The sequence below is a fragment of the Pimephales promelas genome, chromosome 17 (genome assembly GCF_988280905.1).
Source record: "Pimephales promelas chromosome 17, fPimPro1.hap1.1, whole genome shotgun sequence".
In the NCBI taxonomy this organism is placed as follows: Eukaryota; Metazoa; Chordata; class Actinopteri; order Cypriniformes; family Leuciscidae; genus Pimephales; species Pimephales promelas.
The window spans coordinates 17,440,751-17,464,527 of record NC_142785.1 but is presented as its reverse complement, the minus strand read 5'-3'; the positions used below and the strand labels follow the sequence as shown (position 1 = coordinate 17,464,527).

Below are 23,777 nucleotides of genomic sequence, written 5' to 3'. Positions count from 1 at the left end.
TTGCCTTGTGTATTTCTGTGTAATGTGAGATCTTGTTTGTTGACTGAATGAAAGCCACAACAGAGGAGCTGTTTTAAACAGGTAAATAACACCACCTAGTGGTGCAAAACAAACACACCTCTTGAAAACTTGATAGAAGAGATACAGGGCTATTTATCAGAAATCTTAGCGATTTTTTAACAGTATTTGTCATGGTCATTATTTAAAAGTGGCATTTGGCTGGATTGAAAAAATATAGCTAACCAGACATTGCTGTGGACAGACTATAATCAACTCCCTAACCAGCTCTCAATGGGCTTAACCCAAATGATGAAAACCCTTAATTGAGGATTGTGGGTAATATTTCCATCTCAAAGAAGGGTGGGGCATGACGTTATTTATGCCTAGAGAGAAGGATAATCCATTCCTACACATTTCACAGTCTCAGATTTCCTACATCCCTTTTAAAACATGTGGGACAGTGCCTTTGTTGCAACGGTTCGGGGCATGTGCGGACCCCCAAGGGACCTCTCTCCTGATTGGATCCATATGTGTTCCCACGTTACCCCTCTGTGAGCATGCAGAATTATGCTCATGGAAAAATCTACACCGGCAGAACATTTTTCCTGTACAGATCATCAGATATTGCAATAGTGGCTTGTAAGAGAAACAACTTTCTCAGATTTGATTGGCATATGTTCTGTAAAAACAACATTTCAAAGGACATTTTGAGGGTTTGACTTCAACATATCTTACACTTTTTATTTAAATATTCTAAAGTAGAAACAACAACATAAGCACTTACAAAATAAGTCCCAAGAGTTTGTTTTGCTTTTTATAATGAATTCGAGAAGGTCAATCATGAGTTTGTTTCACTATGTGAGGCAAACAATGTATACATCCATTCTGACCTATCGTGCTTTGGTATTTCCTGTAAGTGTGTGTGTGTGTGTATGTGTTTTCTGTGGGGAGAATGTTTGCAATGATTAAATTTAATTCAAGGTTTGATTTACAACAGATTTCCAGGAGACACCAACGATGATTTAGCTGTTGAAATAAAATTGTTTCTCGGTTTGGCAGGCAGTAAGACTTGCCATGATTATCCCATATCACTGGATGCATCTCAGAACAGAACACAGACCCATATAGATCTTAACAACACAAATCATTATGCTTTATTTATGTTGAGCTTGTTTGTTAAAAGCTTTTGAAACCATCTGTATACTTTTAGAAATTATGTGTATGTAGAGATCACAAAAACTGGATTAAAATAATAATGCCAGAATGAGAAAGTGCTAGAATGATTTTTTCAACTGAATGTTTTTGAATGATTAGGAGTAAACATTATGGAGACCTAGGTCCTGTCCTAAACTTCTGGTTATGATTTAGTGTTGTCCAGTAATTACCTACACAATCTTGTTCCATAAAACATAATTCTCCATTGATTTCCATTCAAAAGTATCCATGAATTCTAATGATGTACAGTATAGGCCTATTTATGTATGTTTTAACCATGACCACATTCTCCTGAGATAACAGTTGACGAGTACTTCTCACACATAAACGTTTTACGTGGGGGATGTTTTGATAAATGTGGACATGTGGTCTTTAGATTACCATTTGATTTTAAACAGGCTCTTAAAAATGGGGTAGGTTATAACAACAGCACTCTTTTTACTTATTAATTAACAGTTTAGTTAGAAGATATAAAACAACTTTAATTTATAGCATGTGGGAAAATTTACACTTAAACCACTAATTTCCAGTCTTTATTGCATGATATGAAAAATATTATTAAGTATACACTCACCTAAAGGATTATTAGGAACACATGGCAGTTGCTTCAATGCATTTAGGATTGTGGTCCTGGTCAAGACCATCTCCTGAACTCCAAACTGAATGTCAGAATGGGAAAGAAAGGTGATTTAAGCAATTTTGAGCGTGGCATGGTTGTTGGTGCCAGGCGGGCCGGTCTGAGTATTTCACAATCTGCTCAGTTACTGGGATTTTCAGGCACAACCATTTCTAGGGTTTACAAAGAATGGTGTGAAAAGGGAAAAACATCCATCCGGCAGTCCTGTGGGCGAAAAGGCCTTTGATGCTAGAGGTCAGAGGAGAATAGGCCGACTGATTCAAGCTGCAGAAGAGCAACTTTGACTGAAATAACCACTCGTTACAACCGAGGTATGCAGCAAAGCATTTGTGAAGCCACAACACAACCTTGAGGCGGATGGGCTACAACAGCAGAAGACCCCACCGGGTACCACTCATTTCCACTAGAAATAGGTAAAAGAGGCTACAATTTGCAAGATCTCACCAAAATTGGACAGTTGAAGACAGCTGCACTGTTTTAAAAGATTAGCTTCAATATTCTCGAGAAAATGAGTTTTCCCCATATAGCGTATACGAGATACGAGAGACTTCTCGAAAGGGAATTACAGTCTCATTAGGCATTGCGAATGAAATAAACAGACTATTAATTTAAAGTTGATTATATCTATAGAAATTATTAAGTTTTTGGAAAAATTATTATTATTATATTATAAGATTATATTATTATTTATTTTCACGTGTTTGTATAGACTTTTCATGTTAGGGCATCAGTACCAATGCAGTTTATACCAGTCTATAGTTGGAGCATGGTCAGGTACAGTGTGTAAAAGTCAGAGATTTATAGTAACAAAGCAAAACTACTTAAGTACTGTACTTAATACTAAAATTCTGTATCTGTACTCTACTAGAGTATTGTTTTTTTTCCCTCATACTTCTACTTTTACTTTAGTAGATATTTTCGATGAATTTAATACTTTTACTTCGATATTTTTTTAATGTTCTGCTTGTTACTCATTACAATTGTAAAAATTTTACGAATCATTCGTTGCAAGTTGGCTTTCATGCTGCCTAAATCACACACCAGTTTTATAGGGTAATGGTATTGAATTGACAACTAATGCAGGGGTTGTCCTGCAATGACATTTTTTTGGCGGCCGCCAAAGCAAATTTGTATCCCGCCAAAGCGCCTTATTTGATTGCTAGTTCAAACTTTGGACTGCTTTCTTTAATAATTACATGACACAATACTTGTACTTTTACTTTTAGTACTTAAGTAGTGAATTTTAAAATAAACTACTTGCAATACTTAAGTACAAAAAATGTTGAATACTTTAGTACTTCTACTTAAGTGTGGTGCTTAAAGAGCACTTCAACTTCTACTCAAGTCTCTTAGAGCACTTGTACTTTTACTCAAGTCCGGGTTTCTAGTACTTTATACATCTCTGGTAAAAGTATGCTTAAATGGCAGAGTGGATTCAGCCACTGCACAGGACAGGACAGAGCATGTTGTACTTTCTGAGGGTCAGGTTTTCAATACGTCCAAGACCGCAGTTCAATCTTGGCTTTTGTATTTTCTGTGCTCTTATTGCTGGGGGATACACTCGAATGTGTCGCAAAATATCTTCAACTAATTATATTTCAACTAAAAAAAACTAAAATATATACCAGACTGCAGAACTAGAATGTTCTGAAAAGCATAAACATCAAAAGCTGGAGTCTTAATTATGAATTATTCATGTGCATAATGACATTTTGAGATTTAATTAAGGTAACACAAGTGAATAAATAATGCATAATAAGTATATAAATAAATATTTGAAATGAATAAGTTGCTTTGAAATTATGAAAAGCGCTATAAATACATTTTACTTGATTCACTTTACAAATAAGCCTGATTAAAATAGCAATATTGTGAACATTTCTTTGCCTTATATTCTGGACTAAATATACTAACCCAAAATTTGCTATGTAATAGACTTTGTGTTTAGGTAGTGCTCACCATGAGAAAAATAATTTGTGTAGTAGCAATATCAAGAATAGTTTTCAGCAACTTAAAATATAGGGCTATTTAAGACAGGATGTGAGGATGCAGGGTTAATGGATGTCAAGGGAATCATGATCAAAAGCAAAGTCCATGTCTTCTGTTCTCTTTAACAGTGCAGCGCTGTTTAAAAATCAATGGAAGAGTCGGGAGAGGAAGTCAGACAGTGCTCAATGGTCTTTTGATCTGTGCATTGCACAGCGCCTTCACAAATAAAGAATGACAGAATGAAATTCGTCTTATTTTCACCCAAATTTCTTCTTTAATTTCGAGGAATTTAATTCATTAAACTTCAACAATATAACTTTTTTTTTTTTTGAACAATAATAGGGGCCCTATGAATTATGTTTACATGCGGGTTTATTTATGTATATATATATTTCATATTTACTTATTCTGTGTTATCTGTTTTATTTTCTGGATTCTGAAGTGTACAAAAAATATTGTAATTTTAATTCCTAAAGAATTCAAAGAAAAGTCTGACTACTTTGTTCAAAGCTACTGTTGCTACAATTTTTAAATAGCTTTCCCAACCTTTATATAAATGTGTCTAAATCCTTTCAGGTTGTATTTTTTTTTTTTTGGTGTTATTATATTATAAAGAATTATGCCTCTATTTTGTTTTTTAAATAAGAGAGTGTTGGGGGTGATGGGTTTACTCTTTCATGTGACAAATCTCACTCAACACTCACAGATTGGTTAGTTTGGCCCGGTGTGTTGTGATTGGCTAAACTGTCGCTCACGTTGTCCGGAAGGTTAACGCCCATTACCTTTACAAGCGAAACGTGCATGTCATGAGCTCCGGTCCAGATGTAAATAATGGTGTCGAACTGCAGTATCAGTTTGAGGCAGAATCAGACCGAGAAAGTGGCGATGAAGAGAGTACACAGAAACTCACCACACACGGCTCTTACTAAACGTTTCTGAATGATAATTTGCTACATTTTTTTAAATTTATACATATATATAGTTTGTTTAACACAATAGCATCTGACTGGCAACAATAGCAACTGACTTGCTAATGTTAAACACAAACAGAGTCGGCGTTAGTTTACGTTCTTGATCAAATCGATAATAACGTCATAAAGCATATATACATGACAAATACATTTACAACGTTAGGCCTACTTATACAAAATTCAGGTCCATAATGTTAGTACACGTTTATCGTAGACACAAAATAGCATAACTAGTAGCCTATGAAGCCAGGGCTGGCATTTGTAAAAAAAATAAAAAACACAAGGCTACGTCTGGAATTATACATGCAAATACATTTAAAATGATGAAGTCTTAGCCTACTTACAGGTTGTGGTCCAACAACTGCTGCCTCTGGTTTTAAAGTTGGAACTGCTTCATGTTTTAGTAACAGTTTCTTGTTGAATCCGGTGTTGAATTCGTGGAGATTCTGGAAGCTGTCTTTCGTAAAATGCGCAGCACAGAGAGCTAGATTACGATCGTCACTTTCAGGAACATAATCAAACAGAAATTGTATCCATTGTTGACGAAGTACAGCGTCCGTGGGAAGCTCGAACACAGAAGACCTGACAGCTGGGTGAACACAACACACGAAATATGCGCATGCCCTTTTCTGCATATTCCAGAGGGAGGGGTTGATGCAAATGTGTGGGTTAGTGATGTACCATAACCCAGCTGTAGTCCCAATCGAGTCGTTTTTGTAGGCAATATACTTCCTGATTTTTAAAAGACGATATCTCTGCTTACACTGAATTTTCAGCCCTGCAACTTTGCAGATACTGTTCATGCACCAACAGCAACATTACACACTATTTAAAATAAAAAAAAAGTGAAATCACAATCAGGCAGCAAGTCGTGGGTCCTAGTGTCATTTCTCTTATCAGGAAGACTGGTGAAGGATCCTGAATCAGCAGGTAAGACACTCGCTGACTGATGAATGCATCTCCTAAAGCTTGTTTAATTAGACCCGAGCCTCTTCCGAGGCAGAGCCATCAATCCAGCTTTCCCTGTCTGTCCTCTTTTCCTAATGATTCAAAAACAGCTCTGTAGTCAGTCTGCTCCCATGTCCATGTCCCATTGTAGGCTGCTGCACATTCAGGACTTGCATAAAGCTGCTACCCACTATACAGTCCATTTTTGCATAGTTAAACTGGAAGTCAATATGTTCAAAATCAAAATTTTAGGCTCATCAAGGCTGCATTCATTTGCTTAAAAATACAGTAAAAATAGCAATTATGTGAAATATTATTGCAATATAAAATAAGTTTATTGTAATCTAATATATTTTAAAATATAATGTAACTGTAAAAGGAGTAAATCCTGTGGTATCAAAGCTGGATTTTTAGCAATCCCAGTATTCAGTGTCACATGATCCTTCAGAAACTTTTCTAATCATCATCAATGTTGAAAACAGTTGTGCCGCTTCAATATTTTTGTGGAAATCGTGATAATGTTATTTTTGTTCTGGATTCTTTGATGAATAGAAAGTTTAAAAGAGCAGCATTTATTTAAAATAGAAATATTGAATGTAAATTCAATATTCACTCTCGCTTTTGATCAATTGAACGTTTTCTGGCTGAATAAAAGTATTAATTTCTTCAATTAATAAATAATTCTGATCCCAAACTTTTGAATGGTAGCGTAAATAAATGAGTACTTTAGTAAAATGTTTTTCCAGTCTCCAATGTAAATACATTTCCAATAAAAAAAAAAAACGGCAGCTGTGGTTGCCAGATGTTTACTGTAACAAATACAGTAGCAACATTTTAGATTTTACAGACTTAAATTAATAATAATTATGATAATAATAATAATTCATTACATTTATATAGCGCTTTTCTAGACACTCAAAGCGCTTCATATGGGGGGGATCTCCTCAACCACTGTAAACCAGATATAATGTTAATTCACCGACATATTGAGGTACTGACGACAACAACCAATCACAGTGGTGATTAGAGTAAAATTAAATTAAAGCTCATAACATTAAGAAAGTTAATAATAAGAAAGTTGAGAAAGTTAATAATACTGAAGCACAGTCTCATTCAGTCTCATTCAACACTAAACACCATCATAGTAACACGTAACAAATTTTAAAAATGCAATAAACATTAATTTAACAACAATAACGTAAAACCCTATAATGTACATAATTTATATATATATATATATATATATATATATATATATATATATATATATATATATATATATATATATATATATATATATAAAAAAAACTAGAAACAATACATCAAATGTGAAGTGGGGAATTGTAGGAATGTCAATTTAATTTTTTTCACTGTAAATTATACAGTGATTTGTTTCACGTCCAAAAACTTTTTACGTTTTTTTACTGTAAACTGTATGGTTTGATCTATCACAGTTATTCACCATATATAGTACGGAAACTTTCTGTTAACCCATTAACAGTTTGGCACCATAACATCTTTTTAAAAACACGAGTGAAAAGAAACCTTCTGTCAAAGAAAGAAGTGTATTGGTAATTCTGGTATGGGTAGTGGCTTATAAAGATTACGCTTTTTAAAAAGTGGCAAAATAAAGTGAAATATCCTACACATATCCTCCAACAGAGCAACATTTCAGCAGCTGGACAGAGAAGTGAATGTTCTGACTTTGACCCAAGGTTGAAACCGCTGGCTCGCTACCATAGCCAGCTGTGCAGAGTTGTTTCTTTATGGGATAAATATTTTACCAGCATCAATCATGCAGCATTGGTTGGTTAGAATCAAAACCGTGTTAAAATTAAACACACTGCTTCATTTAGCCTTTTTTCTCTCTTTTTTTTCCTAAATAATGTTTTAAAATATGAATTCTAGTGATTTTGCCAGAGGGCTATAGTACATTTTCACTGCTAAGACTGAAGCTCAGCTCAATTGCATCAATAATGGCATTTACAGTATTGACAACTGTTGCATTAACATTACACGTCCTTAAGAATTAAAGGAAATTGAGAGCAATCGTGAATCATAATCGGATCAGATTATAATCAAAATTTGTCATGATAATCCCTGATTATCAAGACAAAAGATCATGGATGGTGGGAAATTAATGTTTTTATGAGTTCAAATAGACCTCTTCATATTTCAAAAACAAATCGCAGTAAGTATATAAAAATAGGAAGATTAAGAAAAGTAAAATATAAAATCTGTGTTTTCGATTGTCCCCCAATCCTCCATTATAGGAATAATATGCCTTTTAGCATTTTGTGCAAAATACATGAGCGTTTACTAAAAGGTTATTCTTTCCTTGGCGACTTTTTGACTGGTGGTTTTCCTGTGGTTGATCTGAGTCAATATTTGGAGAACTCGAACAGATTTATAAGTAGTTTATTTTACAAGCCAAAAAGCCAAACAAATGGTGTTTCAGAAGCAGCCCCACCATAAAGATGTTTTTACTCTACTTTTTAATTTAACATAACTGTTTGCCACTCCGTAAGTGTACAGTGATATATTAATATTGCAATTTTATTGGTAGTTCTACCATTGTAGTTTTGTTAAGTCAAACAGACTGCATTTTACATGCTTGTCATTCTATTTTTCTGGAATCTATAAAGCATTGATAACGTTTATGCCCAATCTTAAAGGTCCTCTCTGACATGAAATTTTCACTTTCTGAGGTATTTTACCATTAATATTAGTTCCCCTAGCCTGTTTGGTCCCCTCGTGTCTAGAATTTTCAATCGGTGTAAACCGAGCTTTGGCTATTTTTTTCTTCTCTGCAGCTCAGACGCACTGATCTTGAATCTCTTCGTTATTACATCATAACGAGGAAAAGTTACCTCCCCTTTCTCTGCTTTGCCCGCCCATGAGAAAATGAGGAAGTACGAACGCGAGAGCGCGATTTGAGTTTTTCCAAGAGAAATAGCTTAGAGATTTGAAATAGCTTTGATTGGCAAGCATGTCAGCCAATCACAGCAGTGGCTGGCTACACTGAATCCCACAGCAGACACGCCCCTTCAAACAGAGTGTTTAAATCAGAGGCTAAAATCAGGCTAGGAAAATTGCCTTTTATTTCTAAATTATGACTATATAAGGGACATACAGTATTACGACATTATAAGGGAGACCAACTTAACATTACAAAATAATAATATAACTCCACGTCAGGGGACCTTTAAAACTGGAATATTGTCTATTAATAATAGGAACTTCTGCTTATAGGCCCCATCACCGATATGAGGTTACCCAAGGTTCTGTTTTAGGCCCTTTTATATTTCCCTGATATAAACTTCCATTTTTTTTTTCTTTTTTCCCATAAACACATTATTTCGTCACGTGGGTCACGTGTTTATGCGACTGAGGGTTAAAAGGCTGTCTGTTTTATTGTTTTGTTTTATCGTTTGCTGTTCGCAAATTATGCAAATCATCAAGTTGCATATGATGTTGTAGTATATGCTGAGCCTAGTATAAGGCAGGCCTGCTTTTTTACTTTGTAACAATTTTTTAAATTGTGATGTATGTGTTTGTATGTGTATATGTTAGCCTTTTTAACCAAAGACAATTTTCCATCACTGGTTGATAGATAATAAAGTTTTTTGAATTGAAATGAAATTGATTTCACAATAACACACCACCTTTTCCATTGAAATGTGATGGTAATTTCCATTCGAAGTCTATTTTGGGTTGTCTTGAGAAGTTTAGATATTGGGTAGCCAATAATTCTGTCTAGTTAATTAATCTGTCAATATAGTATACCTAACCATCCTTATCTTCAACTTTATAAACTACATTCAACCTTATGAGTTGTATGCAAAGCTTTTGAATCCATATGGATCTATGATTCACAGAGCCCATGGATCAGGGCTTGAAAAAGACAATGGCAAAGTGAAGCATTGTTTAGTAGTGGGCAGAACAGATGAATAGTTGGCTTTATAGTGCGCACAGGCCAGCAGGTTACCAGAACACAGCTGCTGAGAGGACAGCTCAGGCAAACAATGAACTGCCTCCATTCTGTAGTTATTGGGCTGGTAATAAAAGTATAAATGGATGTCTTGTACCCCTGCAATCATAGTGAATTGTGAAAAACAAAAAAACCCATGCCCCCCCCCCAAAATTAATTTAAATATAACAATTTAACAATACATTTTTAATTGTTGTCATTCAGCTGTTATTCAGTTTAACCAATGTAAAAAATGGCCCAGTTTTAGCTGTGAAGTGTTTAGGCTTCTAGTATGCCTTCTGCCTGTATAGTGGCGGTGTTATCATCTGGCTGGCAGGGGGCGCTCTGCTCAAGCTCAGCAAAAGATAAGCAGCAAACTGATGATTCTTTGTTTATTGGATTCTTATTTGGCATTCTACTGTACACATTTACTCTATGCACTTGCCTTTCATTTTTTACTGGTGAGTCTGAACATGCACAAGTCATTTGTCTTTATATGCATGTACTTTATGTATACAGAGGTTTATGTGCACATTTGGTTTAATGATTTATTTATGTTTTAATGTTTTGATGGATTAGACTTTAATGTTTCAGTTACACAGACTGAATCCTCTTGGATCAGCACTTGCGGAAGATTATGAACACACATTTAATGAAGGATTTCAGATTCAATTGATTTGTATAGATTTTATAAGGTGTCCGCAGTAAAGTATTTGTTGTAACACTAACTAAAAACTGAAACATCAATGTAATTGGTTACAATGTTGGTAAGTGTCAGTTTTTTTAGATTGGAAATACAAATAGACAATCAAAAATAAATGTATCAAGTTATTTGTGGTTCAATAGGACGTGTGTATGAATGTAAATGTTCCAGTGTGGAAACAATTTGTGGTACAGCCAAGGCTTTCCACATTTTGAACCAAATGTGTATTTTAATCACAGAAACATTTAAAGGCAGGATACAGAGATGGCGTCAGATGCCCTTTCCTTCTGAGTCAACAGCCGATTGTGTCGGAGCGAGTTTGAGAAACACTTAATGGCACTTTGCCTCATGTGGACGTTTGGGGTTGTCGGGACCAGCGCTATTCTTATAATCATGTGCCCTACCCCCCCCCCCCCCCCCAATTCCAAATTACATTCCCAAATGGAAGTTGGCCACAGCATCATCCAACAATATCTTTACATGTTACCAGCAAGATTTACTCACTGAGTTTTTCTGGGCTCCACAAAGCCAAAGTTACAGTAGTCTGTAATTATGTTGTTGCTTCTCTCACCATACATTTAATTCAACCACTAGATGAGGTATTAAAAACGTGGAAAACATTTGGAGTGTATTTTATATCTTAATGAAGAGCAGTTGTGTCATGGTGAGCTTGTTCTCCTAAAAATATTTATTAGTAAGTGTTTTAAGCGGTACAAAAACTTTTGTTTAGCCACAGTCAACTTGATGGTTTTTAATCCTACGACTATTTTTAAAGTGGGACAAGTACGCTATTATAGTGGCATCTATTAAAAAGCCTCATGAAACATGAAGTTGTTAACTATACAGAGTCTAATTTGGTCCACTGCTGCTATTTTAATCATATATATACATATCATGTGGTAAAACACAGTGGCAAAGGCTTTAAATGGACCAGTGTTTAACCTTACAGCAAAAATGCATTCTTGTTAGCTAAAAGATTCAGGCCAGATTTGTGAAGTCTGAACAGTCAAGTTTGAACTCTAACCTCCAACACGCAGCTGGCTGTGACAATCTTACACTGAAAGAGACACTTTAAGTGCTCTTGACAAACAGTCTAATTATGGGGCCACAAAATTCCCAGTGCTCATTACATTTATAATGAACAGGGTAAACTAGAGCAGATGTGTCCTAGTGCCTTTGCAATAAGTGTTTGAGCACTGTACCAAGAAAGTGTGAGATTTCTACGTGGTCACTCTCTATATATAAACTTTATCTGCATACATGTATATAACAAAAATACTTTTCTAAAACATTGTTTAATGGATAGTAGTATCCAGTACTGTCCCCTTTAGTTCTAGCCAATGGTTATGGTATAAAGCTTGAAAGTAGGGCAGAGAAATAGGTTTAGTGCATTCATTTAAAGGAGTAGTTCACTCTAAAATTAAAATTTTATCATATAAGCCCCAAGGAGAATAACATCTATGACTTTCTTTCTACTGTGAAACACAAAATTATATATTTTGAAGAATGTGCACAATGTTCTTTCCCATATTATTTCCCACACTGGACCTCACATTTCAAAGACAAAATATCTTCTACGTTCGACAGGACAGAAAAAAAAAAAAAAACAAAAAAAAAACGTATACTGATTGGAACAACATGATGGTGATTAAATGGTGACAGAATGTTCACTTTTGGGTGAATTATCCATTTAGTTTGGATAGTATTTGTGTTCAAAACATACAATATCTTTGCAAATAGTGTGAAAACATACGTGGATGAACCGTTTTCTTCTATTAAGTTATAAAACTGTTTATTACTCATTACAAAATGTTACATAGCAACCTTGAGCGTTACTCCAAACATTGTTGGAGTAAATACATTTCTTGAAGTTTAGTTTCTACTAATACATCAAAAAAAAAAAAAAAGAAAAAAAAATTTGATTACCCCTAAGAGCACTGTGTTGCTTTTCAAAATGTCTCTGTACTTTCCCAAAATCTTTTGTGCAAAGAAATCATGCTTATTTTAATTAAAATTCTTTTCTGGCAAGTGTTACACTTCATTTAATACAGACGCAAATTTGACTGCTGTCAGCACTTACAGACCTAAAATTCAATAACAATAACTAAAACAAATTTTAACTGTTAACTATCCTTAAACAGAAAATGATGGAAAAGCCTGCGTGTGCTTGAACTAAGAGCTCGTAAAATGTTTTTCCCCAAATGCAGTTTTCGTATCTCCTGATAAAAAAGTCCTCTGAGTAAACGATCACAAGTGTACACCAGCAAATACAAAACTCACTTTCTGACACTCAAGTAGTCCTGCATTTTATCCTTTCACCATCCCGAAATCGCTCTATAGCTTCGCAGTTCAGAGCAGTCAGAGATTACAGTAGCAAGTGAACGTGATACAAAATGCGTTCAGTCTGTGAAGGTTATGTACAAGCACCTCAATCCTACATTTGACAAACGCATTCCACATTGCTCTGTTAAACAGGAGCGAGTTTGGCTGGATATGAGAGGAGCTGAAGGGGAGGTGGTCAAAGAAGCTTGTGAAGCCTATCTCACAATGTATCACTGACATTTAAGATTCCTTCAAGGAAAGCTTAGTTTTATTTACATGTAACCGTGTAACACACCGAACTGCAATACTCTGGTCTCTTTTTGCGTCTTTATCAAATGTGATATCTCATTGCTTAACCCTTGTAGGATTGAAACATAAACATATAAAACTACCACACTGTTGCATTTAAAAAAATAACAACAACAACAACAACAGCAACAAAAAAAAAAAACGTACAGTCAAGAGTAATGTGAAAAGGTCCAACAGTTACCCAGGCAGCTCTTGCATTATCGTATCGATAGTGTTTCAGACAAAAGAGCTCTCAGATTGGACTGAAATAGCACTGTTGCATTGCACTGATTTGTCACTCGACTTTCCTTTGGATGCCTCTGTGGGCATCATACCCATCTCCACTTGGGCACCTGCGCCAAGGCAACATGTTTTCGAACAAGACACCTGACACTTTCAAACAGTGCGGTGAGAACAAGCCACAATCAGCCCAGTTGGCCCCTGTTCAAAGAAATGTGCAAATCATAAACTTGAGTGGCAAGAAGATAATTAACAGAAATAACTGCTCCCGTGTTAAAGCGTTTATAAAACACCGCTATTCGTTGGATACATAGTGTGACCATGCTTGATGGGATTTTGAGGGGAGCATCAAGTCTGAGTTACGTATGGGCTGGGCACTACCAGCCAGCGAATATAAGACTGCATCACCTAGGAAAGTTTAGTGCTGGGGTGCACCGAAGAGAGTTGAGGGGGGCTGAAAGCTGGCTGGGGGTGAAGGGCCGACATGGGGTAGAGGCCAGGGTGCAGAATGTCCCCGTATGAGTTGCCCATTTGGTGCCTGTACATGTGGGCGGGATTGGTGGCCAGGAACTGTCTTTGCATCATTAAGGAATGAATGGCGAAGGGGGGCATGATTGGTGACAGAACAGCCTGGTTCTTCAAGTACTGCAGTGGATGGGAGTAACTTGGGGTGACGTGGGAGCCCAAGCTCTCGCACATGTCCTGGACCTGAGATACAAATGTCCCTGGATACAGCCCTTGGAATAGGTGGGAGTGCAAGGGGATCTTGTGGCCCTCTGAAATGTAACTGTTGATGTGCACCGCATGAGCCGGTTCTGCTTGCTTCATGGACTCGCTGTCAGCTTCCGGCGTCCTTGGTTTCCCCGGGCCGTCTCTTTGTGTCGAGCAGTGCAAGGGTGTCACGGCCCGGATCTTCTTCTCCGATGGTCCGTTCTCCAAATCCTCAACGCTCCTTTTGAGTGGCCGTGCCGTGCAAATATTCTGTGGGCTGCTTTTCGCGCTCAGAATGGGCCGAGCCATCTCATCGATCTTGTAGCTCGAGGTTTCTTCTCCTCTGCCGTTGTGCGATTTCTCCAGAACCTTCGAATGAGATTCGTTGACCTTTTTAGACGAGGACACGGTCATGGGAGGAACACGACAGGCCCTGGGATGGTAATCTATGCTTGAGCTCTGACTGTTGCCTGCTTGAAAGAGAGGCGAGTTTTTAATGTCCTGTTGCATTGTGGGATGTGGTATGCCAGTGAGAGAGGATGAGGAAAGAGGCAGTTTGTGAGGAGAGGATTTTGGGAGACTCAAATCAGTTGGTTGCTCCTCTGATACCCTTTCTGCAGGAGGTCCCTTTTCTTTCTGACTAAGCCGGGCACAGAAATTCAAACCCACATTGTCGGGATGCTGACTTGGGGGAAAACCCTGGGCGGTCTCACAGTCTCGAGGGTAAATGTCTCTGCTAAGATACTTGCTTATCTGCTCCTTGCTCAGGTGGTGCTCAGTTTGTCGGCAGAGGTTGTGTAGGTGTGGTGAGGAGTAAAAGTCACCCAGGAAGCTGGGAGCCTTGCCAGGACGAGGCATCTCAGCAGATTTCTCCATGCTGGAAAGGGGGTCGGCCCTCATAATGTAAGGCTCTCTTATGGAGTGGGGTATTGGTTCTCCCTCACTACACCCATCTTTCTGAGAGCCCTCTGTTGAGGACCTCCTGTCCTCACTACCCCTGGATTTGAAGCTCTGAGCATGCTGAATAACTGATGGTCGTTTGATCACCATGTTGGTCTCTGTAGAGGAAGGAGCATGGGAGATCTGCTGTCCAGCGGATGAGTATTCTGTACTACTGCTGGATAACCTCCTACTGACCAATGGAGGTGGTGGTCCATATGGGTAATTATTAAGCAGTCCTGTTCCACTGACTTGGGACAGCATCTTCTTCTTAGCTAATGGGGACATGATGCCAGGATTACCCCTAGGGTACAGGAGAGGATTCAAATTGAAGCATGCTTCTTCCTTTTTAATGGGCTCTACCCTTTCAGGTGGGATTTCAGGAGATAATACCGGTTTCTGCTTTATGGTCGGTAGGACCATTCCCACCTGGTTTTGGCCCTCTTTTGGCCTAGACTGTTCAATGTTTGCAAGGGCACCTGGAGGTACCTTGTATTCCAGCATCCCATGCTGCCATTGGTCCGGTGTGTGAGAGTTGGGGAGTGGATGACTGTGGTGCAGAGGCATGGCGGCAACAGGAAACACGTCACAATCCTCTGACTTGAGTGGTGCATCATCTTGTGGAAGTGACGGCAAAACATTCCCATTTGCATGCTCATATGTGTTGTGGAGCACAGGTTGATCTTCATCCTTGATTACTAGCTGCACACCTTCATCTTCAGTAAGAGGACTCTTTGCTTCTCTGTCCATCGGGGTTAGAGCCAGGGTCTGTTGCCTATCCTGCTTCTCCTGGAGCTGTTCCGTGTCCTCCATCCCCTACAGACACATATAAACAATACTTAATGGCACAATAAAACTAAGAACATTGACAAGCATACATCTCTAACACCATTACACCCACACATAAGTAAAGCCACATGATGTGTCCACAGTTGATACAACTCTGAAAATGTACTAAAAGATGTAGACATTTTGAATTTGTATTATATTTGAATTTTTTTGACCTATAATAAATTTTAATACAGCTCACATTTATAGCTATATCAAGTCTACTTTCTCACTTCTGCAGTATTCACAATGTGAATAGGTAAAGAGATGAGTGAAAAATTGACATGCATGTCATTATTCTGTTATACCTCAAAGTACGTTTCAAGGTCCTTTGAAAGCTTTAAGAGTAGTCTGCTTGTGACTGGGTTCAGTATTCAGTTTCGAGCATAGTATTGATATTATAATCAGTCAGAGAGAGGAGTTCTAACAGCTTTTAGACAGATGGAAGAGGTTGTAAGATAAAATTACAAAATCGATCTATTATCCATGTGTTTGAATTGGATTGTAAGATTTTGTTTTTTTAACTTACTGCTACTACTGTGTTACTGCTGTAGTGTATCAAAACACAGGATTATGTAGCTCTCTCACGGACAGTCCTTAAACTTGCATGCAATGATATGTCAGTTGGCCTAATGCCGGGATAATTTTGACATGGTGGTTCTAGATATTCTATATTTGATTTTGAGTGCGAGTAAAACAGACCAAGACATTTATCTTTCAAAGTGCAGCAGAAACCGTATAGACGAATCCGACGAGCGTTCTGTGTAGGCTGCCATCTTGTGGCGACGCCATTACTGAGCTGTTACACCGGCATAGACATGTGCACCGGTGATAACGCGAAAGCACCCTCGATGACAGCTACAGCCAGGCAGAATGACTTGTTGGGTTGATGATGTTAGACAGCGGCCTCCAGTCACAGATGAAGGTACAAACGATCTTACAGATTATTAATGAAAATAGCTTGGCAAGTTGGCAAGCTAGCTAGGCTAACGTTTGCTAACGAGGAAACTATAAAAAAAGATCTGTCCATTTGGCAACAATAAATAAATAAATGAATGAAATCAAATAAACAAATTCATGTTTTTCCTTGGTGTCCATTATTTATCTCATTTTCAAATTGCAACGGGCAAGGGTAAGGTAACGTTACAGCTAGAGAGTATACATAATATCGACCATTTAGTGTTTTTAAACCATGGAAAGAGGTCAATATAACAGCAGGAGAACAATTACTGTATGTCACATAACGTTACATTTAGCTCAGGAAAGCCATTTAATGACCATAGCATGTTCATTGAATAGAAAAAATAGCAAGAGAGGAGATTTTGCTGATCACTATATCACATATTTATTATATTTTTTACTTATGTCATTAAATAATTGTTATTACACGCGAATGTCCGCGTCTTGTACTCTCCCAGGAAATCTGTGTAAACCGTACGGCACCAGACAGCGGCAGTCGACCCGGGGTATTCACAACGTTTTCTCTTCAAAATTGAAATTTTACTGCCACCATTGAAACAATTTATAACGGAAACTGTTTACCCACTCGACATTATATCAAGGGGTAACTTTGCACGTTAGTGACAGTCGTAAATCGCGGGCTGTTTATTCCAGTGGACGCAAGTTGCAGCTAAAACAATAGTAGGCAATGGCGCAACGCTACCCAGCAACAGCTCAGTAATTGCGCCCGCTTACTTCCGGTAGTTTCGCGGATTCGTCTATAAACAAACTTGAAGAACACTGTAAGTTAAGCATCTACATGCTAATGGTCAACGCCAAAGTCTTGCAAGACACACAAGTTGTGTGAATCCACGAATGACCTTGCATTTAATGAGTACCATGAGCTGAGGTGCAGGTTTAAAGGTGATACCTTAATGCTTTGCCCATGCAAATGTCTCTTCTGTCCCATTTTAACACAAATGAGATAAAAGATGAGGCTGCGTAAGCTTTGCATCATTTCAGAGCTGAACAAATCAATTCCAAAATCCTCTAAAAGCTGTCTGCTTAAATGAGAGTAGAAAACAGAGTCAGCAGGATTGCATAAAAGGGACAACCGACACCTGCTGCCATCCCCTTGATCCAGAGCATGATGCAAGTTTTGCACTTTGGACAAACTTCGCACATCTCTAATACTTCAGAGTGGTGACAGCGGTGCAGAAGAGAGGCATGCACCGCCCATCCATTCATTATCAGTGTTGGAGGAAGAGATGCAAAGATGTTTGACATCAGCTGGTGTCAAATAAAAGGCTGCCTCATCCCTTTCACTCTACTTCCTCACTCAACCAAGATGAATGTGTAACTACATGTGAATAATTGCATGTTCATGCAACACATTACACAGAGATAAATAGCTTGTCCCAGCTTGTTTTTGTAGACTTGAAAATAGAATGATTGCCTTGATCTACTATCTGACAGCTTCTGAGCACAATTTTAGGGTAATTAATACAGTAGGTCCTAATTCAGCCCGTTCTCATCCCAAGGCGTCATATACGACGCTTTTTGCCAAAGCGAAGACATCCAACGCACATGGCACCCTTTAGCGTCAATAAGAGATGCAGATATATATATGGGGCAGAAGGCGCCTCCTAGTGGTCTAACCCTAAACCTACCCCAGGCCCAAACCTACCCATACTCTGTACATGTTATATTGACGCTAAAGGGTGCCATGTGCGTTGGATGTCTACGCTTTGGCAAAAGCGTTGTATATGACGCCTTGGGATGAGAATGCGTTGCCTAATTTTAGTGTTGTACCAATTATAGTTTAAGTTTTAATTTTCTGTTTGTATTTTAATTCTAGTTAAAGTTTTAGTGGTTTTATTGTGTTTTGCCATCATTTTTATTAGTTTTTTTTTAAACTTAAAACTTTCTTGACTAATCATATATTCGACAGTCCGGTTCCGCATGTACTTACTATGTACTTTAATTTCAATTACAATAACTGAGTTCTAACTAGGGACTAACCCTCAGTGTTGTGCCTGAATGCGTTCATTGAACGATTTTGGGCGAATGTGAACTGAACGTGTTGTATTACTGCCTGATGAACGCTACTGTGAATGCTTTCAATCTGGTGTCTCAAACTTTGCCTGCCGATAAAATAATGGCTGTCTGTGGTTGTATATGGGTTGTGGCAACATGGAAAAAAAAGAATTATGAACTAGTTCATTTTTGGAACTTGTGAACTTAGTTCAAAATGATTAAGTATGAACAATGAACTGAACTAGTTCATTTTAAAATTTGTGAACTGAACTTTAAACTAGTTCATGTAGAAAGTGAATTTTCCCAACAATGCTAACCCTGAACCTACACCTAAACCTAACCTTAACCCATGTAGCTACCTTATATGTATTTCTTGGGTAAGTACACTGTAAGTACATAGACTGTAAAATAATGTGTAACCCTAATTTTATATTTACATGACTATATTATTTCATATAAATAAATTTAACTTTTAAATACTATGGGAAAATGCTCTATGGGACAAGGGTATTTGGGTAGTGATAAGTGAAATGTGTGGTAACAACATTAGGGGCCCTATTTGAATGATCTAAGCGCATGGTCTAGTCCACTTGGGGCGTGTCCGACTCCATTTTTGCTAGTTTAACGACGGGAAAAATGGTTGGTGCTCCAGGTGCATGGTCTAAAAGGGTTGTACCTATTCTCTTAATGAGTAAAGGGGTGTGTTTTGGGCAGTGTTGGGAAAGTTCACTTTCTACATGAACTAGTTCAAACTTCAGTATTTTAAAAATAGCTCAGTTCATAGTCGATACTTATTCATAGTTCTTTTTTTCCATATGTTGCGAGCTTTTAAAAAAATATATATTATTATTGCCACAGCCCATATACAACCACAGACAACAATTATTTTATCGATGGGCAGTTTGCATAGAAATGTAAGATTTTTCCCATCTTCACCGACCTAGTCATAAAACCCGTTTAAATGATCGTACGACACTTCCTCCCTCGTTATTTTGTCGACGCCGGCCGCGGTGCAACAGTGGTGTCTTGTGTTGCCAGATTGGGTGTTTTTTCGCTACACATTAAGGCCTGTTTGCGTGCGTTTTAGCCGGGTTTTCTCTATAAAAATCTGGCACCCTATTGTACGAAGTCAAACTGAGAGAGTGCGTGTTCACAGACAACAGAATGAACATATTCACAGTAACGTTTATCAGGTTCACGTTTGCCCAAAATATGTACGCGTTCATGAACGAACAATCGTTCATTGAACGAACAATCGTTCATTGAACGCGTTCAGGCACAACACTGGTTTTGGGCTTTACGTGCAGTCAATTAAAATCTCATCACCCATTCCCTTTAAATGCCAGTTGCGCTCGCATCATGGCGGATTCGCTATTTACATGACTGAATTTTATAGTGGATCGACAGAGCGCTTTTTCAGAGAGGAAATTAGCCGCACATTACTGAAAATGATAACTGACACTAGCAAAAAACACGTATGATATGGGCGTAGCTCACATAATCACTGGGAAGCTCAAATGAGAATGAGCTTTTCAAGTAACTATTTGAGAAGACACCTCTTAAACCTTTGACCCTAGGGGTCGCTCTATCTATCGCCCTTTAGACACTTGTACAAGTTGTCTTTGGGGCCACAAGCAGCCAGTGACTAGCAGGCAAAATTACCCAGCTGTAATGCGGCGTGACCGCCCGTTGGCTCAGCGTGTGTCATTCAATAGCCTTGATTGTATTTGGTGCCTGAGGAAGGACTGATTTAACAGCGCTTACAATGCTCTGATTCTTAGCAGAGCAGCGCGCCTATATTTGTACATGCCCTGATTATACTCTACTGACATGCAGGCCCCCGAGACAACTCCCAGCATCTCTCTCTCTCCAAATATCCTCCCCAAGATCTATAACTCTACTTTAAGTGTTTTTTTCCCTCCTTTCCGCGCTCCAGTCTTGTCATATCGGCTCTGCCTCAAACAGAGAATTCCATTTTCATTTTCTGCCTTGTACAATGTTCAATCAATTATCTGGAGAGGCCTTTCAAATTACACAACATACCAGACAGATGAGCTAGGCATGCAGCTGGAAAAGAACCTACAACAGCCCTTTTTGTTTCCACACTAGAACCTATTACTCATTTCATGTGAGGTAGAAATGAATACGAACCGCGTAACGCCTTTGAAATGTGTTTAAATTTGACAATTCGAGAGAATTTTTCACACAGCCCTTTCATCTTTGTAATCATTTGCGTATTCATGTGAAAATAATAACTCAATTTTCATTCCCTTCCACAGCCGTGCTCTCCTTTTTCATATTTATGCTTAACTGGAGAGACATTTGCAAATCACCGTGGATTTATTGGCTTTCAAGGATAAAAATAAGCCCACGGTTTCTATAAGAACACAAATGTGGCATGCAGTGCATATTGGATTCGAAGATGTGATAGGAAAACATTTCCACCACAGCTGCTCTGTGCACAAAAAGGTCTTGTCAATAATAATAAAAAAAAGGGAGCACTGTCATGATTTCCCCCACAATTCATCTTCAAATTGATTTGTGGACAAAACTGAGAAGGAGCTTATGGAAAAAGGAACTGCGAGGGGAAACCTTATGCTCGGCAGTCCAGAGATTCACCGAAAATAACAGCGTATAAATCACCTGGAGTCAGTCAGGCAGACAAATAGTATTTGATTTCCATGCTGTTGTGCAGCGGTCAGAGCCTCCAAATCAGCCCAAATAATTATGTTAAAAGCAGCTGCTCCTGACAGTACTATTCTCACATGCTCATGCCAGCTTATTTGTTGAGGAGAGGAAAGGCACCCAACTTGAAGTGGTCTGTCATGGTTCTTCATCGTTTACTATTATTATTCTGTGTTTACTGCATTGGACTCTATGAGAGAATTTAGAAACCTATGGTAGAAATTTGCCATGCTCTGTGTTGCTTTTAAACAGATTAAACACATTTAAAGACTGACCAGCTCTGGGACTTTAGCTGTGATGTCCATTTCGTTCAGAGGCACCGGTTTTTGTTCATCCTTAGGGCGCTTGATGGCTATCATCTTTGTTTTGACAATGGCCTCCTGGACACTGCCCTCCTGTTTGCGGGGTTTGACCGGCGGAAGGGGTTTGTCCTCCTCTCCTTTAGTAAACCTCTCATAGGGTAGGATGAGCCTGAGAAAAAGTAGGAAGTGATACAGATTTAGTGGAATCTACTTAGACAGATTCATCATATGTTTGCACTTGTATTACTTTACACATTCCTGTCTTCTTCCTCAACTGATTGCATTGTTTCCTGTTGGCTTTATTTGTTATCCCAGACAAACTGTGGAATTGACACATGCAAACAAAAAGAAATGTCTCCTTCCTATGAACCGATGCTACTGAAAATGTTTTTGGTTACAATAGATGGCTGTTTCTTCATATGGGCACTTTTGGCCCTGTGGATTTATAAGGGTTATAATCTCTTAAAACACATTTTATTTTATTTGATTACTAAAACCAACTGATATTAACAAAATGTAATTTCCACAGGATTTCAAATTCCTATTCAGTAAGTGGTAAAAATTACATTATAAACGTACTGCTATGGCTAATTCCATAGCATTCGTAATTAAATAGTTTCACATTTATGCATACTTTTACAAAAATAGAGTTTTAGTAATAAAGTAAATTGTAATATTTTATTACAACAAATACAAGTTTTAGAGTGTAATATTTTAAAGTCGGCATGAAATGAAAATGTTACCCTATTTTTTAAATGCATTTTATTGATCTTGTAAACAATGCGTTGAATTTTTTTTTTTTTTTTTACTATGATTTTTTTTTTATGGTCTGTTACACTCAAAAGATCAGTTGCTACTTTTGTTTCATTGCACTTTAAGATAGAAACTCTTGGTCAAGAGTAAAAAAAAAAAAAAAAAAAAAAAAAAAAAAAACATTTATATAAAAAGGCCCAAATAAATAATAAAGTCAAGTTAAAAGTTTCCAAAACAGATTAAAGCTCAAATTTGTTAGCATTTGTAGAAAAATCAGCAAATGGGACATAAAAGTGCCAGTAGCTGAAGGAACACCCAGCTATGAACACTTGAATGAATGATTATTACACAAGCAAATGCCTAACCACAATGAGGCAAAAAGAGGACAAATTGTGGATAATGGGCTTGATCCTAATGAAAATGTACTTTTTTTTGTGTGTGTATTGCACCACATCATGTCAGATCAGCACCATCCAGAAAACTAAGACAGAAGACTAATGAAATCAAAGCCAAGATGACAGCAGATATGAAATTATGATTTACTTGAGAATGTTATTGAGGATGGAGGTACACAGCAACATGATCTGCCTTTCTACTCTTGTAGCTTGGAAGTTTTTATAATGTGTCTGATGTGATAAATGAGTCTGGCTGGGAACTGTTGAAGGCATGCGGAATTATAAATATCTACTGTAATACACCAGCTGTAATCCAGTACATTTCACATCTTGTGCATCACGATACACGAATGCAAAAAAACAAAACAAAAAAAGAATGGAAGCGGAATCCATCAACAAGACGGAGACCGCTAAATGCAATTAAATGCCTCTATTACAATTATATTATTATAGTTTCTTTTGTGGCTATATTTCCCCCCTCAATTCTCTTTATTATTCTCTCCACTCCTGTTTATTAAGATCTGGTGGTATCTCAAGAGGGATTCATCTCCTTTAGTTTGTAGCCGTGTGTTTACTCAGCTCAGCGGCGGGATGTTCAGGGATCTCGGAGGCGGGACGCACTGAGCACGCTCAGACAGGGGCTGTGCGGGAAAACTATGCCGGCTGAGGTCTGGCGGCCGGCCAGCGGCAAAGCTAAGCAGGAGCCCAGAGGGAACATTCATCTTCAGATCCCATTACCAAAAGAGTTTAAACATGTTACAGCTGCTAAAAGTGGAAAGCGGCTCGGTCCGCGCAGTCAAATCAAAATAGCAGGCAGCTGCCAAATACCTGATTCCCACTGTAATGTTTCACTTCATGTTTACATAATGGAGGTATAATAATGCACACAATGACTTATCTTGTTC

General features: G+C 37.9%; 1 protein-coding gene across 1 annotated transcript in view; it reads right to left on the bottom strand.

Moving 5' to 3' along the window:
- Positions 1–12,989: 12,989 nt before the first annotated feature.
- The window catches only part of arid5b (AT-rich interaction domain 5B), a 126,144-nt gene continuing 115,356 nt past the window's right edge, over positions 12,990–23,777 (bottom strand). Inside the window, exons 9-10 of the mRNA XM_089122041.1 lie at positions 21,698–21,893; positions 12,990–15,749 (exon numbers count right to left, since the gene is read on the bottom strand). Coding sequence (XP_088978167.1) covers positions 13,692–15,749; positions 21,698–21,893 — 2,254 coding nt within the window. The 3' untranslated portion in view covers positions 12,990–13,691. The remainder of the gene's footprint in view (positions 15,750–21,697; positions 21,894–23,777) is intronic.